The 14,655-nt window shown below is 54.6% G+C and overlaps 3 protein-coding genes across 3 annotated transcripts; 2 read left to right on the forward strand and 1 right to left on the reverse strand.

The window, feature by feature from the left end:
• Nucleotides 1-413: 413 nt before the first annotated feature.
• On the reverse strand, nucleotides 414-2,890 carry HER10_EVM0008046 (uncharacterized protein). Its single transcript, XM_035477582.1, has one exon. The coding sequence runs from the start codon at nucleotides 2,525-2,527 to the stop codon at nucleotides 878-880; it is 1,650 nt and encodes a 549-aa protein (XP_035329686.1). The 5' UTR covers nucleotides 2,528-2,890; the 3' UTR covers nucleotides 414-877.
• Nucleotides 2,891-4,406: 1,516 nt separating this feature from the next.
• HER10_EVM0009466 (UvrD/REP helicase) lies at nucleotides 4,407-8,360 on the forward strand (the record flags this gene model as incomplete). Its single annotated transcript, XM_035478952.1, has 2 exons — nucleotides 4,407-7,365; nucleotides 8,119-8,360. The coding sequence occupies exons 1-2, from the start codon at nucleotides 4,527-4,529 to the stop codon at nucleotides 8,358-8,360; spliced, it is 3,081 nt and encodes a 1,026-aa protein (XP_035329866.1). The 5' UTR covers nucleotides 4,407-4,526.
• Nucleotides 8,361-9,613: 1,253 nt separating this feature from the next.
• HER10_EVM0010921 (patched sphingolipid transporter) lies at nucleotides 9,614-14,049 on the forward strand. Its single transcript, XM_035480365.1, has 2 exons — nucleotides 9,614-10,261; nucleotides 10,324-14,049. The coding sequence occupies exons 1-2, from the start codon at nucleotides 9,995-9,997 to the stop codon at nucleotides 13,885-13,887; spliced, it is 3,831 nt and encodes a 1,276-aa protein (XP_035330046.1). The 5' UTR covers nucleotides 9,614-9,994; the 3' UTR covers nucleotides 13,888-14,049.
• Nucleotides 14,050-14,655: the final 606 nt, after the last annotated feature.

Raw genomic sequence — 14,655 nt, forward strand, 5'->3', positions numbered from 1 at the left:
CCCACGCACCCCGCAAACACGCTTGACGGTTGCTTGACCTTGGCCTCTAACCATCCCTCCGGCCCGTTGGACCTCGTGCTTCAACGTCTTTAGCAACTCCCAAAGACCCAGCAAAGACTGCTTAAAATCTGAACAGTGTCTGTCCCCCTCACTGGTGACGTTGACAGCCATCAGTAAACTTTTGGTGTGCCTACCATCTGCCTGCCGATCAACACACGCTCTTTGGCTCCCTCATCTCTCACTGTGACTGAACCAATTGAGTACTACTTATTACCCCTCCCTCATCCGAGACACTAGAGACAATCCCTCAACCCTCCGTCTGGACCATCTGAAACGCCTATTCGTCCTTGACACGCATGGCACGAACCCTGAATTGCATACAGCAGCATTGCAGAATGCGAGCAAAAGAAGGAGGGCAGAAAATAAAAACTTAATCATTAAATACCTGGATGCTATCCGTAGATCGTCTCGTTCCAGAGAGGAGGGCATGACAGATCATCTTCCCTATGTCCTGCGCGTACTGACTCTTGTCATAAACTCTGATCATTGAATCGGAACCCCTCATCTTTCCCTTTCTTGCTATGTAAAATGGTATTTTGCGTATATGCGATAAAAATCCGATGGAAGAAAACTAAGATCCAATCAGGAGACAACGCCAAGAAACGTCTCTCTCTTCTTCGTCCCCTCTTCTCTTTCTGATTCCCCTCTCCTTCATCCCATTGCCAAAAGGGGGAAGAAAAACATTTCATCATGACATTACCCTACGGTCGCCCGCCAGGCCCTGCTTTGCGTTGTCCACAGTCTATATGGGTATTTTGCCCCCTTGTCCGTATTCTCCTTTTCTAACCTCCCGGAAATTCGCCCAACAACCACCCGTTTACCAGATGTCATCATCACTCCTGACCATCTCCAACGTCGGCGTCTTGGGCTCTAGCTTCTTCATCCTCTTCCGGTCAGCCTTGGTGATGAGGGACGGCGTCATGGGCACGCAGGGCGTGAAAGGCTGGTAAGGCGAGTACGGCACCGCCATGCCGGTAGCCGGAGTGCGTGCTCCCGACGGCGACAGAGGTCCCGTGCGCGTGAACACGGTCTGCTTGGTGGTCTGCGATGCCAGCGACGGCGAGCTGAGCGCGGGCTCGTACGCGCGCAGAGGCAGGGATCCGCCAGTGCGGACTGCCGAAGGGGCCTTGGACCGGAACCCGGCTCCTGGCAGGGGCGAGGCGGGGAGTTGGAACGAGGATCCCGGCTTCGGGGACGAGGGTAGGGTGGAGCTAAATCGGGCGCCCGGCTTCGGGGATTGCGGGAGGCCGATGAGCGGCGCGGTCGATCGCTCCGAGACGGCCGAGTTGGGGTCCATCTCGGAGGGCGCCGCGGACGGTTTGCGGACATGACCGATGGGAATCTGGCCGCCGATCCGCTCGTCGATGCTCTGTGTGCTCTCCGGGGAGTGGTCAGGGCTGACAGGCGATACCTGGCCGTTGTGCTGCTGTACTCCGTACGGCATCTGCATCTGGCTCATGGGCACCGGGGGAGGCGGAGGCGGCGCGTACTGCCGCGGCGGTATGGCGTTCATCTCTTGGGCCTCCTGTCTCGGGAAAGTTCCCGTCATGGGTGTCATGATGGGTGACGAGATGCTGATACCCCGGACGTTCTTGTCCTTCTTGGGAGAACGCAGCGCCGAGAAGATGGATGAAGCCCTCGACTGCTTCTTCTCTGGCTTCTCCTCTGCCAGGTTCAGGTTGCCTGGCTTGTGCTTTTCCTTCCTCAGGGACGACTTGCTAAAGCTGGCATTCGTCGGTGTTGGTAGCTGAGGGTTGGCCGAAAGTACCGGTGACCCTTCCAGCTTGATGCCCTGCAGTTTGGCCTCCTCCTGCTCCATCACGTACTTGTACATCTCCTCAAGTTGCGTTTGCGCCATTTTCTTGTCTTTGGCGACGATTCTCTGGTCCACGGTAAAGTCTATTCCGGGCGCCTGTAGCGTCGACGTTGGTGTTGGGTTGACGTAAGGGGTCTGGGGAGTTGGATATTCCGGAGTCTGGTATTCCTCGGCACCGGGATACGAAAAGTTGCGGACGGGACTCCGGGGAATGCTCCTGGGCGAACTCGGCACCTCAAGGGTGAGTTTCGGGGGTGACTTTGGATCGTCGAGTGGCTCTTCAAGTCCACCCTCAAAGTTCACCTCGTCGTCACCGGCAGTGAGGGCCTCACGACGTCTTTTCGATAGTACAAGCAACAAACCGGCGACCAGCACCAATGATACTCCGTAGGAACCGACGATGGCGCCGATCTGGTAAGGGAGATATGCAGGGTCTCTGAGAGCGTTTGCAGATGCAGGCGGTCCGTCCTCTGGTGATGGTGCGGGATCCCAATCAATGTTCAACGGGTTGTTATTGCTGCGAGTCTCCAGGACAGACGGTGACGGGGCTGCAAGTGTGATGTGGCTGCTGCTGCAAAAGAAGAAGTAAAGAACGAAGGTCAAGAAGTGAAGTCGAGGACACGGGTTAAGAAGGGCTTGGACGGGTTTCATGGTGAGGTGGTGAGGACACCGCAACTCTTTTTAAAAGTCAAATCCAGCTTTGATGATCTTACCTCCTGGAGGAGGGTCCGAAACACATTGTGATGGAGAAGTTACATGGAAAGGCACGGATATGCGGCGTACAAAGGGTATATAGCGGCTGGTGAGGTTCGGCAGTGCGTCGAGATTGGCGCTGACCGTGTGCTCTGGACTCTGACTTGCTGAACACCCAGGCACGACGCCTGCGAAGCGGTCGCACTTGCATGATGGCGACGATAAAATAGCGCCCAAAATGGCTCGTGGCTATTAATGTCGTCTGCAGAGGAGGCGGGAGCATCAAGGGCTTTCCGAGATGTGGTTGGACGGATCGACGTGATGGCAGGGGGCCGTAAGCGCCGAGGATGGCTGCCGGGGGCATGATTGGGCTGCTCCGTCACATCCAAGTTGATCCAACCCCGCGCCGTGCCACCCTTCATTGTCGTTCAACAAGAACTCTGGCAACTCAATTCGTCCTCGCAGGGCAATAAACCATGTCCTGCCATGCCCTGCCATGGCCCCAAATTGGTTGACCACTGAGAGTCGGAATCACCGTGGTTTGTCGTGAACAGTGGTGAAAAAAGAGGAGCGGTTCCCAGGTCAGCTGTTCAGGTGGTTCCGCCTGTCGTCCTCGCTTCTCATCCTGTCTCTCAACTCTCTTCCAGTCCCGACTGTCCAAGGGGACACATACAAAGCGAATCCAGTGCCCCGATTCCAGGCCCAAGTCCCGGCAGCGGGAAGGCCATCCCTGCGTTGGCCCCATCACTATCTCGTTCTGACCGCATGAGCTGCTGCAATAGGGCGCAACGTTATTGCACTGGCCTTGCCCTCTGGGGCATCGCATCACAGGCGTCCTCGAATGGGATCTCTGCCCAAGTGTGACTTCACATCGCGGGCAGCATTAAAGCGTGATGATCGTAACTTCATGACCGTGATAGGACCGACGCTGTTCTTCTGCCATCGAGCGACATCGACCGATGGAACGTTGACTTTGTTTCTGCCCGTTCGTGCCGTTAAGTTGAGTTGCTCCTGTTTCTCATCCACGACGGAGGGGAAAACCTTGGGCGAGCACGGGTGAATGTCCGTTCGCTTTCGGCGGGTAGCGAACAACCCTTCGCGAGTCATCAAAGCAACAATGGAGAAAACAGACTTTGTCCGAGCGATGCTTATTCGCTTTACCCAGTAGAGCGTTCCGTGGTCCCTTACACCCTTCCAGCCGGTCGTTGCCGGTCTGGCACGTCTGGGTGTGATGGAAACGGCGGGATGGGACTCTTGATCGAAGAAACAAAAGCCAGCTTGTCGAATCAGAGCCACGCATAATGGTTTTGGCATACACTCCAGAGGAAGGGGGCTGTGGTGTTCACCCCGCGGAGCTCAACCGATACACCGTCGGCGAATGCATCCGGATCCGAGAGCAGTGTGACTGCACCGCCTATTGAAACTTGTCGATGATTGCCGCAATAAGGCTTCTTTTGCTTGGGCGCTTGAAGAGCATGGAAGCAACGGAAGAAGCCAAACTGAATCGTCGGGTCACCTAGTGGCTGGGTGGGATCTGTGGTTTTGTCTCAGTGGGTGACTTTGAATTCATGAAATGAGTCGCAGTAACAAAGAAGCCATCGACGAGAGTTTAGCGGTCCGGTATGGGAGTGTTCCCCTGCTGCTTCAGTGCGAGCTGCAGGTGGGTCGCGGAGGTTTGCGGATCTGCGGATGCACGTGCGTGGCGAGGTATCCTTGGCAGGGGCCTCCCACCACGTGAGCGATCACCTGATCTCGTGCCGGGTACACAGGTACCGCGATGTTGACTTGGGTGCTGGTGCCACGGGCAAGGAACAGCTAGACGCGTCAACTGAACCTTGAGACGCGACCCTCTTCGTTGGGAAGCGTTAATCGAGCGGAGCATTGACTGTTGGACAGCATTCTGCATACCAATCTTTGCAATTCACTTCCCCTCCTCGCCAATGATCGCCTTACGACAATGAACTCGTCAAGTTCGGCGCCAGGTCCGGCCGAATCCATCCTTGCGACCTTGAATCCAGCACAATGCCGCGCCGTCACGTCCAAGAATGCCACCGTCGCCATCCTGGCTGGCCCTGGAAGTGGCAAGACGCACACCTTGACATCTCGCGTCGTTTGGCTTGTAGACAATGTCGGATACGCGCCCACTGATATGATTGTCGCCACTTTCACGGTCAAGTCCGCACGGGAGATGAAGGAGCGCATCTGCAAGGCCCTTGGAGATGACCGTGGGAAGAAGATTGTTCTCGGCACATTCCACAGTATTGCTCGCCGCTACCTGGCAGCCTATGGCAAGCGGATAGGGCTTGATGAAAAGTTCGCCATTGCCGACGATGGAGACTCGAGAGCCGTCATCCAGAGGATTTGCAAACGATTACAGCTATCAGTCGATCCTCCTGCTGCAAGATCATGGATCAGCAAGAAGAAGGCTAGGGGTGACAATCAGGCACCAGTAAAGCGGAACGGTAAACCAGTGCCCGAGAATCGCGACTTGGAAACATGCTTTCGCGAGTACCAAAGCCATCTCGAACGGTCGAATCTGCTGGACTACGACGATTTGTTGACCAAGTGTGTGGAGTTACTTCGAAAGCATCCTTCTTGCGTTGCCAATGTCCAGGCTGTACTCATTGACGAGTACCAAGACACCAATGGCATTCAGTACGAACTCATGAGGCTGTTTGCTCAGGCACGAGAACGAATTACCATCGTGGGAGATCCGGACCAGAGCATCTATGGCTGGCGTTCCGCCGAGATCAAGAACTTGTACCGTCTGCTAAAGGACTATCCCAAAGCGGACGAGATCTCCCTGGAGGAAAACTACCGCTCGTCCCAAGCAATCCTGGATGTCTCCCTGAAGGTTATCCAGCAAGACAAGAAGCGATACCAAAAGGTCTTATTACCTATCCACAACAAAGGCACACGACCAGTTCTGCGAAGGCTCAAGTCTTCAGCTGTCGAGGCCGAATGGATTGTGTCTGAAATCAAAAGATCTTTGTTGATGGCCGGCAAGATGTTGACCTACGATGATGTGGCCATTCTCCTACGGTCGGCATCGCTTTCTAGGCACGTTGAATCCTCTCTAGGAAAAGCAGGAATTGCATACAAAATGGTTGGCGGTTTCAAGTTCTACGACCGCGCCGAGGTCAAGGTGATTCTTGACTACCTGCGTGTCATTCACCAGCCCGACAACAATGATGCAGTGGCCCGCATCATCAACGTTCCCCGCCGCGGTGTTGGAGACACAACCATCAAGTCCCTTCTTGAGGAAGCCGAGAGCTCCAAGCTCAGTGTTTGGGTGGTGCTCAACAAGCATTGCCGGGGAGAGCGCCAGGCAAAGACGAATATTAAAAAGGCAATGGAGCAGAAGATTAGCGCCGAGCTTCTCCGACTGATTTCTGGGATCAGAAGGAAGATCGAAGAGCCTCCAACCGGGAGTCCATACTACCACTTGGTCGACCTCATCCAGAATCTGCTTTCACAGCTCAACTTCCAGAAGTACCTTCAGGAGAACTACCCCGAAGAACACGAGACGCGATGGGCCAACGTCCAGGAATTCATCAGTCTGGCGGGCGATTTCATGCGAGACTTGAGCGCTACAGCAGAGGAGGATCGTCTTCCAGTGATCGATGGAGTTCAGCAGGTGCAGGAAAATGATGCCTTGGGTCGTTTCTTGGCAAACGTCTCTTTGGCGTCGGACGCGCAGCAAAAAGGCGATGCGGAGAACAAGCCAACTGTGACCATCTCAACTATTCACGCAGCCAAGGGCCTGGAATGGCCCATTGTCTTTGTACCAGCAGTGTACAATGGATCCATCCCACACTCGAGGTCCGAGGATCTCGACGAGGAACGTCGGCTACTCTATGTGGCCATGACACGTGCGCAGACACTCCTCTACCTCAGTTGCCCAATGTACAGCTCGCAGAATGGGGGAAATGGCGGCGAGCGTACTGAACTATCGCCTTTTATCCCATCAGAGATTCATCCGTATTTTAGGAAAACCGGTCCATCCTTTGAGCCTGGGATCCTTCAGGAGATGGGGCGCATTCTTGGCAGGGAGAAAGTCGTGCCAACGCAAGACAAGGTGTACAAGGAACTTCCACCCATGGAACGGCCCGAGGACAACTTGTGGCCCGAAGATCCGGAAGACTCCTTTGGCGAGAGAGGTGCGGGTGGGAAAAACATGCCCTGGGCACAGAGACGCCCTCGGGCACAGGCGACTTCAGCATCAGAAGAGGGTGATTCCCAGCCGATACCCACCTGGCACACATCTACAACAATGGACAGTGCTTCCAACTTCACTTTACCGGGCTTTACGACTGCAAGCGCGGCACGGGAGATGCTGGCTGCTGCCAGGGAGATGGCCGCATCCGCTCAGCAGAACGACGCTGGGCCTCAAAAGTCCGCCGCACCCAGAAAGGGAACGTCAAAGCGGCCGGCTGATCAGCGAAGTCTTCTGGGATTCGTCAAGAGGACCAAATCCGATTTATCGGATACATCCTATCCCTCAACACATCGTCCAGCAGCTCCCGAGCCACGATCGGTTGCTCAAGAGCTTCCAGAGTTGCCAAACTTGCACCAAGCGCAGCGCCCTGCGAATGCCATTGAGCCAGGCCTCAGCGGTCACCGACTCGGACAGGGGAGAATGCCCGCCAAACCAGTAAGACCAGCTTTCGAGGGCACCGCGGGGCCAAAGAAACACTACACAAACTTCTCGAGCTCCCCGCCTCGAGCAAAGTCTCCTGAAAAGGAGAATCAGGACATGAACGAGCCACCGCCGGTCCGGGAACGGCCGGCGAGCTGCTTACACACGACCACGACTACGAATGGCTTTGGGGGATTCAAGCGGCCGGCGGCGTTGAAGAAGGAAGGAGGCCTTGCACCGATAGACCGGCTGAGGAAGCCCTTCAAGCCGCTTACGATTAATAGATCATGAGGGTATGATCATGGCTCCTTGCTTGGACTTTTGCGGCGTTTACTGTGGGCACGGCGTTGCTCAGGTGTTGGCTGGGCATACCTTGTGGCATGATGCAAGAAGAACTCTAGATATGTACATTGAAGATCTTGATTGCATACCTCCTTACCTCAGGCACTGGGCAAAAGTCATAGGCTCAGTACAAGCCCAATAGGGAAAACCAAAGTCCCCGCGACATAAGACAGGACAATATTCCTCCGAGCTGACGGACACGTCTCCACTTTTCCCGGGTGCAGTCGGCTGGGGTGTGCCACCTTCACGCTTAGGCATGTCGTTTTACGATGACTCCAGCGCATCCTTCGTAAATATGGCAGACGCTCGGGTCGTAAATAGCGGCGGACTGAGGATATAAACTCTTCGAGCGCAACGCGATAGATGAAGATGGCATTGGTATATCAGATACGCCATCATACATACATACGTAGCTCTCTGAGAGTAAACAAGATTAGACTTTCAATTTCTTGAAATTACAAATACCACAACAACAAGCCCAAAGTCATGTCAGCGGCTACAGCACGTATCGCAACAAGGACTCTCGTCCTCCCCGCAGGTCTCCGGGGCCGGCCACCCCAGCGCGCAGCCTTCTCCACCACACCGTATCAGACCACTGGCACTACACAGGGCAAAAATAACGGCAGTAACAAAGCAGGAGAAGATCCAATTGAGATCCCAGCTTTCAGTCTTCGACACATCAGTTCGAGTCCACGAGCGCGGTTCTGGCTGGTTACGGGGTTTTGTGTGATTGCGAGCGTGGAGATGTATGGATGGTATAATTTTGGGCCAAAGATTTTGGGGTGGGAGGGGAAGGGGGAGGATGAGTGATGCTGCTGCTGCTGCTGCGAGCATAACTATTGTCTTTAGGGGGTTTCGTTCGTACTCGAAGAGAAGTCCGATGTCAGTCATCTCTACTCCTGTACAGATATGGCGATAAATGCTATGCGGTCTAAATTGAGCACACAACAACCACGTCTACGTAGAATATCGGATTTCTGAAAATGGCGTTTAATAACTTGGCTTGTTCAGATGTTACGTCTTTTTTCATCGCAGTCGTGATACGCATGTCTTGTCCTAACGGTGGTACTCATTTTCACTTACCTTATCGAGGATCATATATTCCATCCGGAATAGATAAGTGCAGGGCAAGACTCCACAGCAGGTGACAAAAAAATGTTAGGGTGATATGGGTAAAGGCATCGTACGTTATTTCAAGGGAACGTTCAACCAGAATAGGCTCATTCACGATCTACGCGGAAGCCTGCCACGAGGAAATGCCACTAAACCCCGACACCCACTACGGTACATAAGCTTGGTCAGGTCGTCGAATATGAATTGATACTGCGGATTGAATTCGTTAGATAGGAAGGCAATGTGGACGGTGATCTATGCTAAGAGCTTCTTTTCAAGAAGCTCAAGCTCGTCAGAATTCGCATCGAAGAAAGGCACACAACACGCTTGTCTGGACGATTACATGGATATGCCAGTGAGGTTTCAGTTATTGGTAATAAAGACCTTGACGTATCGCTACCACGGATACTTGGTACACATGAGTTTGATAGATGCTTGGAAGGCCAAGGGATATTGTGTGGTAAGTTTGGAGACACAACCAGCTCTATAACCGAAATCTCCGGGCCGAACCTTGAGCGGGACTGAATTGAAGTATCCGGGTATCTGTAGGTCCTCAAGTCCGGGGGAATCCCCGCGTGGGCCTCCGGAAAGGCAGCCGACCAGGTGCCGCATTGGGCAGGTACCTGACTAAGAGAGGCCACGTGACTGTCATCGTGACGCCATTGATTCTGCGGCGACTGACAGCGGAGTGGCTGGAAGGGAAATCACCAATAGAATTGCTGGAGGACGTCCCCAAGCTCCCCAGCCGAGAGCGAATGGTGGCCCCACTTCTGCAGGCAGGAAGCACCAGCAGCCGGTCGGGTGGGTGCGGCGTTGCGTGTTGTGTGGTTGAGGTGCGCACCTCAGGCAGTTCCGCAGTGGCCCGTGGTGGATGCCAGCACTGAGACACCCGCTGCCGCTGCTGTTTCTGGTGCAACTTGAGGTGGATGACGCAGGCACGCCGTCCACGCGGACGGAAGAGTCGCAAGTGCAAGTGCGCCACACGAGCAGCAGCCCACCGCACCTACCTTACCGGAGCTCCCAGAAAGCTTGCAACCTACACTAGGTAGGTACCTTACCCCAGAGACAGGCGCACCCGGACGGTACCTTCAGGTAGGTATCGTGTGTCACTGCAACCACCACCCAACCTCCATCCGTCCCTCTCATTCCACACCCGACATCTGCCATCAAACCGCTCATCGTCCCTTGCTTTTTGGGTCTTTCTGCGCGACGGGCGTTTCCTTCCTCCATCTCTAATCATCGCCGCATATTCCTGAATATTCTTCTTCTTCAGCACATTACTCCACCAGGAACCCGATCCTAGCCGCTGAGCGGCACACACCAAGCCCACGATGACGCTGTTGAAGCTGCTCGGAGCTGGCGGCCTGCTGCTGGCTTCCCTGGGCAGCACTGTTGCAGCAGAGCCCTTTACGCCAAAACATGAAGCCGGACGATGTGCCATGCGCGGCCACTGCGGCTCCAAGAGCTTCTTTGGCAAGCAGCTGCCCTGCCCTGACAATGGTCTGGCTACGGACCCCGACGAAGACCTGCGAAAGCAGATTGTCGACCTTTGCGGCGCTAAATGGAACTCTGGTCCGGTTTGCTGCGATGCTGAACAGGTAAGTTATCGGCTTCAAAAGTTTGCCTGCTGTTCATCTTACTGATGTGTGCTGCTCATCAGGTCAAATCCCTCGCCTCCGAGCTCGGCACCCCGAACCAGATCGTTTCTTCCTGCCCGGCCTGCAAGGACAACTTCTTCAACTTGTTCTGCACCTTCACATGCTCTCCCGATCAGTCCCTCTTCTTAAACATCACAAAGACCCAGGAGAAGAACAAGAAGACTATGGTCACAGAGCTGGACCAGCTCATCTCAAAGGAATACGGAACTGGATTCTTCGACAGTTGCAAGGAGGTCAAGTTCGGTCCATCCAACTCCAGGGCCATTGACTTTATCGGAGGTGGCGCAAAGAACTACTCCCAGCTGCTCAAGTTCCTGGGAGACGAGAAGGTCATTGGATCGCCCTTCCAGATCAACTTCCCCACTGAGTACACCGAGCCAGGCATGGCTCCTCGCGACATGACCCCGAAGAAGTGCAATGACGAGGATCCCAACTACCGCTGCGCTTGCGTCGATTGTCCTGCTGTCTGCCCAGAGCTCCCGGCCGTCTCCAAGCCTGGCGAATGCCACGTTGGTCTCCTACCCTGTCTCTCGTTTGCGGCCATCTTTACCTACAGCGTCCTCTTGTTCGCTGCCATCGCAGCCGTTGTCGGACATCTTGTGTGGAGACGCCGTGCCAAGAGAGAGAGTGAGCGCCTCCGACTCTTGCAAGATGCGTCTCCCAGCGACGATGAGGATGAGGGCGATCTCGTTCAGAACGGGGCCATGTTTGACAGACCTCAGAGATACTACAAGATCAATACCTGGTGCGACGCAGCCTTCAGCAAGCTCGGCCACGCCGCGGCACGCTATCAAGGAATCACGATTGGTGTTACGCTCATCGTCGTCGTCATCCTCAGTGCCGGCTGGGTCAGGTTCGATCTCGAGAAAGACCCCGCGCGCCTCTGGGTTAGCCCCACGTCTCCTGCTGCTCAGGAAAAGGCTTTCTTTGACGAGCAATTTGGTCCATTTTACCGCGCCGAAAAGGTTTTCTTGGTCAACGACCAGCACTCCAGCGGCCCAGCCTCCGTTCTCAGCTATGATACGCTGATCTGGTGGATGGGTGTCGAAAAGAGCGTCAAGCAGCTGAAGGGCCCCAAGTTTGGCGCGACCCTCAATGACATCTGCTTAAAGCCTACTGGCACCTCCTGTGTTGTCCAGTCCGTGGCGACCTACTTTGGCGACGAGCCCTCCCTTGTCGGCAAGAATGACTGGGAGGATCAACTGCGACAGTGCGCAAAGTCCCCCGTCGAGTGCCGTCCTGATTTCGGTCTTCCTCTCGAGCCGAACATGATTCTAGGCGGTTACGAGGACGATCCCGCCGCTGCTCATGCCATGACTGTCACCTGGGTCGTCCAAAACGCAGCTGAAGGTAGCCCGGCCGTTGAGCGTGCCATGGACTGGGAGGTTGCGCTTCGCGACCGCCTTCTCGAGGTTCAGCAAGAAGCTTCGGACCGAGGACTTCGCCTTTCCTTCTCTACCGAGATCAGCTTGGAGCAGGAGTTGAACAAGTCAACCAACACCGACGCCAAGATCGTGGTCATCAGCTATATCATCATGTTCCTCTACGCCTCGCTTGCCCTCGGATCCACTACGCTGTCATTCCGGGATATGATCAGGAACCCAGCTGTCGCTTTGGTCCAGTCCAAATTCTCCCTCGGCGTTGTTGGCATCCTAATTGTCCTCATGTCCATCAGCGCCTCCATCGGTCTTTTCTCCTGGTTCGGACTCAAGGCGACGCTCATCATTGCCGAGGTTATTCCCTTCATCGTTCTTGCCGTCGGTGTTGACAACATTTTCCTCATCGTTCACGAGTTTGAGCGCGTCAACGTGAGCCACCCTGATGAGATGGTCGAGGAGCGTATTGCCAAGGCCCTGGGCCGAATGGGTCCGTCGATTCTTCTCTCAGCCATGACCGAAGTCGTCGCTTTTGCTCTCGGGACGTTCGTGGGTATGCCCGCGGTGCGCAACTTTGCCGCCTATGCCGCTGGTGCTGTCTTCATCAACGCCATCCTTCAGATCACGCTCTTCATTTCAGTTCTGGCCATGAACCAGATTCGCGTGGAGGACCATAGGGCAGATTGTATCCCGTGCCTGCAGGTCAAGGCAGCCCGTGTCCACTTGAGTGGCGGAAACGGCAATGCCAATGCGCGGTTCTACGAAGTCCCGGAAGAAAGCTGGCTGCAGCAGTTCATCCGTCGTACATACGCACCGGCCATTCTCGCAAAGCAGGCCAAGGCGATCATTATCGCCATCTTCTTGGGTCTCTTTGCCGCTGGAATCGCACTTATTCCCGAGGTGCAACTTGGCCTGGACCAGCGCGTTGCCATCCCCGACGGCTCTTATCTCATCCCCTACTTCAACGATCTTTACAAATACATGGAGACTGGTCCTCCTGTCTACTTTGTCACCCGTGAGTTCAACGCGACTGCGCGCAAGAACCAACGCGAGATCTGCGCAAGATTCACCACCTGCGACCAATTCTCCCTCTCCAACATCCTGGAGGGTGAGCGCAAGAGACCCGATGTCTCATATATCTCATCGCCCGCTGCCAGCTGGATCGATGACTTCTTCTTGTGGCTTAACCCTGACCTCGGCGATTCGTGCTGCGTTGAGAACGGCAAGGCATGCTTCGCTGATCGTAACCCGCCATGGAACATCACCCTGTCGGGTATGCCCCAGGATGGCGAGTTCGTCCACTACCTCGAAAAGTTCCTCAAGGCGCCTACTAATGACGACTGCCCGCTCGGTGGCCAAGCATCCTATGGTAATGCAGTGGTGGTCGACTCGGAGAAGGACACTATCCCTGCCAGCCACTTCAGAACGATGCATACCCCGTTGCGCAGCCAGGACGACTTCATCAACGCCATGTCGGCAGCCCGACGAATCGCGTCCGACATTACAAAGTCAACGGGTGTTGAGGTTTTCCCTTACAGTCTTTTCTACATCTTCTTTGACCAGTACGCCAGCATCGTCTCGCTCACAGGAGCTCTTCTCGGTTCGGCTGTGGCAATCATCTTTGTCATTGCATCCATCCTTCTGGGATCCCTCATGACGGCGCTGGTCGTCACCGTCACAGTCTGCATGACCGTCGTCGATATTATCGGAGCAATGGCAGTCTTTGGCGTGTCACTGAACGCCGTATCGCTCGTCAACTTGATCATCTGCGTCGGTATCGGTGTGGAGTTCTGCGCGCACATTGCGAGGGCGTTCATGTTCCCGTCGCGCACCGTCATGGAGCGCGCCAAGAACCGCTTCCGTGGCCGTGATGCCCGCGCCTGGACGGCTCTGGTTAATGTTGGAGCCTCCGTCTTCTCTGGTATCACCGTCACCAAGCTTCTTGGAGTGTTCGTGCTGGCATTTACGAGGTCAAAGATCTTTGAGATCTACTACTTCCGAGTGTGGCTGTCCCTGGTTGTTTTCGCAGGCACTCACGCCCTCATCTTCCTTCCTGTTGCTCTCAGCTTGTTTGGAGGAGAGGGATACGTTGACCCCGAGAGCGAGGGCGGCATCGAGGAGGATCTTGCCAGCCGCAGATACCGGGCTCTCGTCCCGGACGAGGAGACTGATTCGGACGACGACTATTAGAATGATTATGGCTTTACCTAGGTTTTGTAATAATAGTGTTGGGAGTAAATAAAGTGGGATTTTGCATTTCATCCAAGTGTGCCTTTTTTTGATATTATCTTTGGTAAAGTTCATGATGGGTTCCTTCCAATCACGCTCGCCTGTTGTAGAACGTGCAAATTAGGGGCATGGGCAATTCAACAGCCAATGTCGTTAGGCACCATGGCTGTTTAGGCAATTCTGCAAGTATTACTTTGATCGCACTTTTGTTGAAGAACCGGAGGCTGGGCATTCTGAATGGCAATCCACGGGATGCGTGTACCTAGTGTGACGACAAGGCGAAATGGCAAGCCTGACGTGCGGACGCAACGCGGTGCCACCAACGGCGATGTGCCACATCGGCGGGCGGGAAGTGGAAGTGGATTGCGGTGACATGGTTTGACAGCGCATCATGCCCATTGGGTGTGGGTTGGGCTGTAGCGCGGGGTGGGTGGTACCATTATCACTGGTATTCGTTCATCGTCTATGTTCCACGGATGGCATCGCAGCGTCTGTAAACTGAGATGCAAGACATTCAATGGGTCTACCTCTTGCGTTGAACTTGTTGAAGCTGGAGGGGTCGAAGGCTGTTGAAGTGTACCCATTTTAGGGGTCCAACACCAGAGCAAACGTTCAGTTTTCCATCCCATGTGTTTCCTCCATACCAAAAGTGATATGGAGACTTTTTGGTCACGAGAGAAGCCAGAATTTTTTTCAAGACGAAGAAAACCCCCCCTTACAAGACTCTGT

Source organism: Colletotrichum scovillei (assembly GCF_011075155.1).
Source record: "Colletotrichum scovillei strain TJNH1 chromosome Unknown Contig00009, whole genome shotgun sequence".
Classification (NCBI taxonomy): domain Eukaryota; kingdom Fungi; phylum Ascomycota; class Sordariomycetes; order Glomerellales; family Glomerellaceae; genus Colletotrichum; species Colletotrichum scovillei.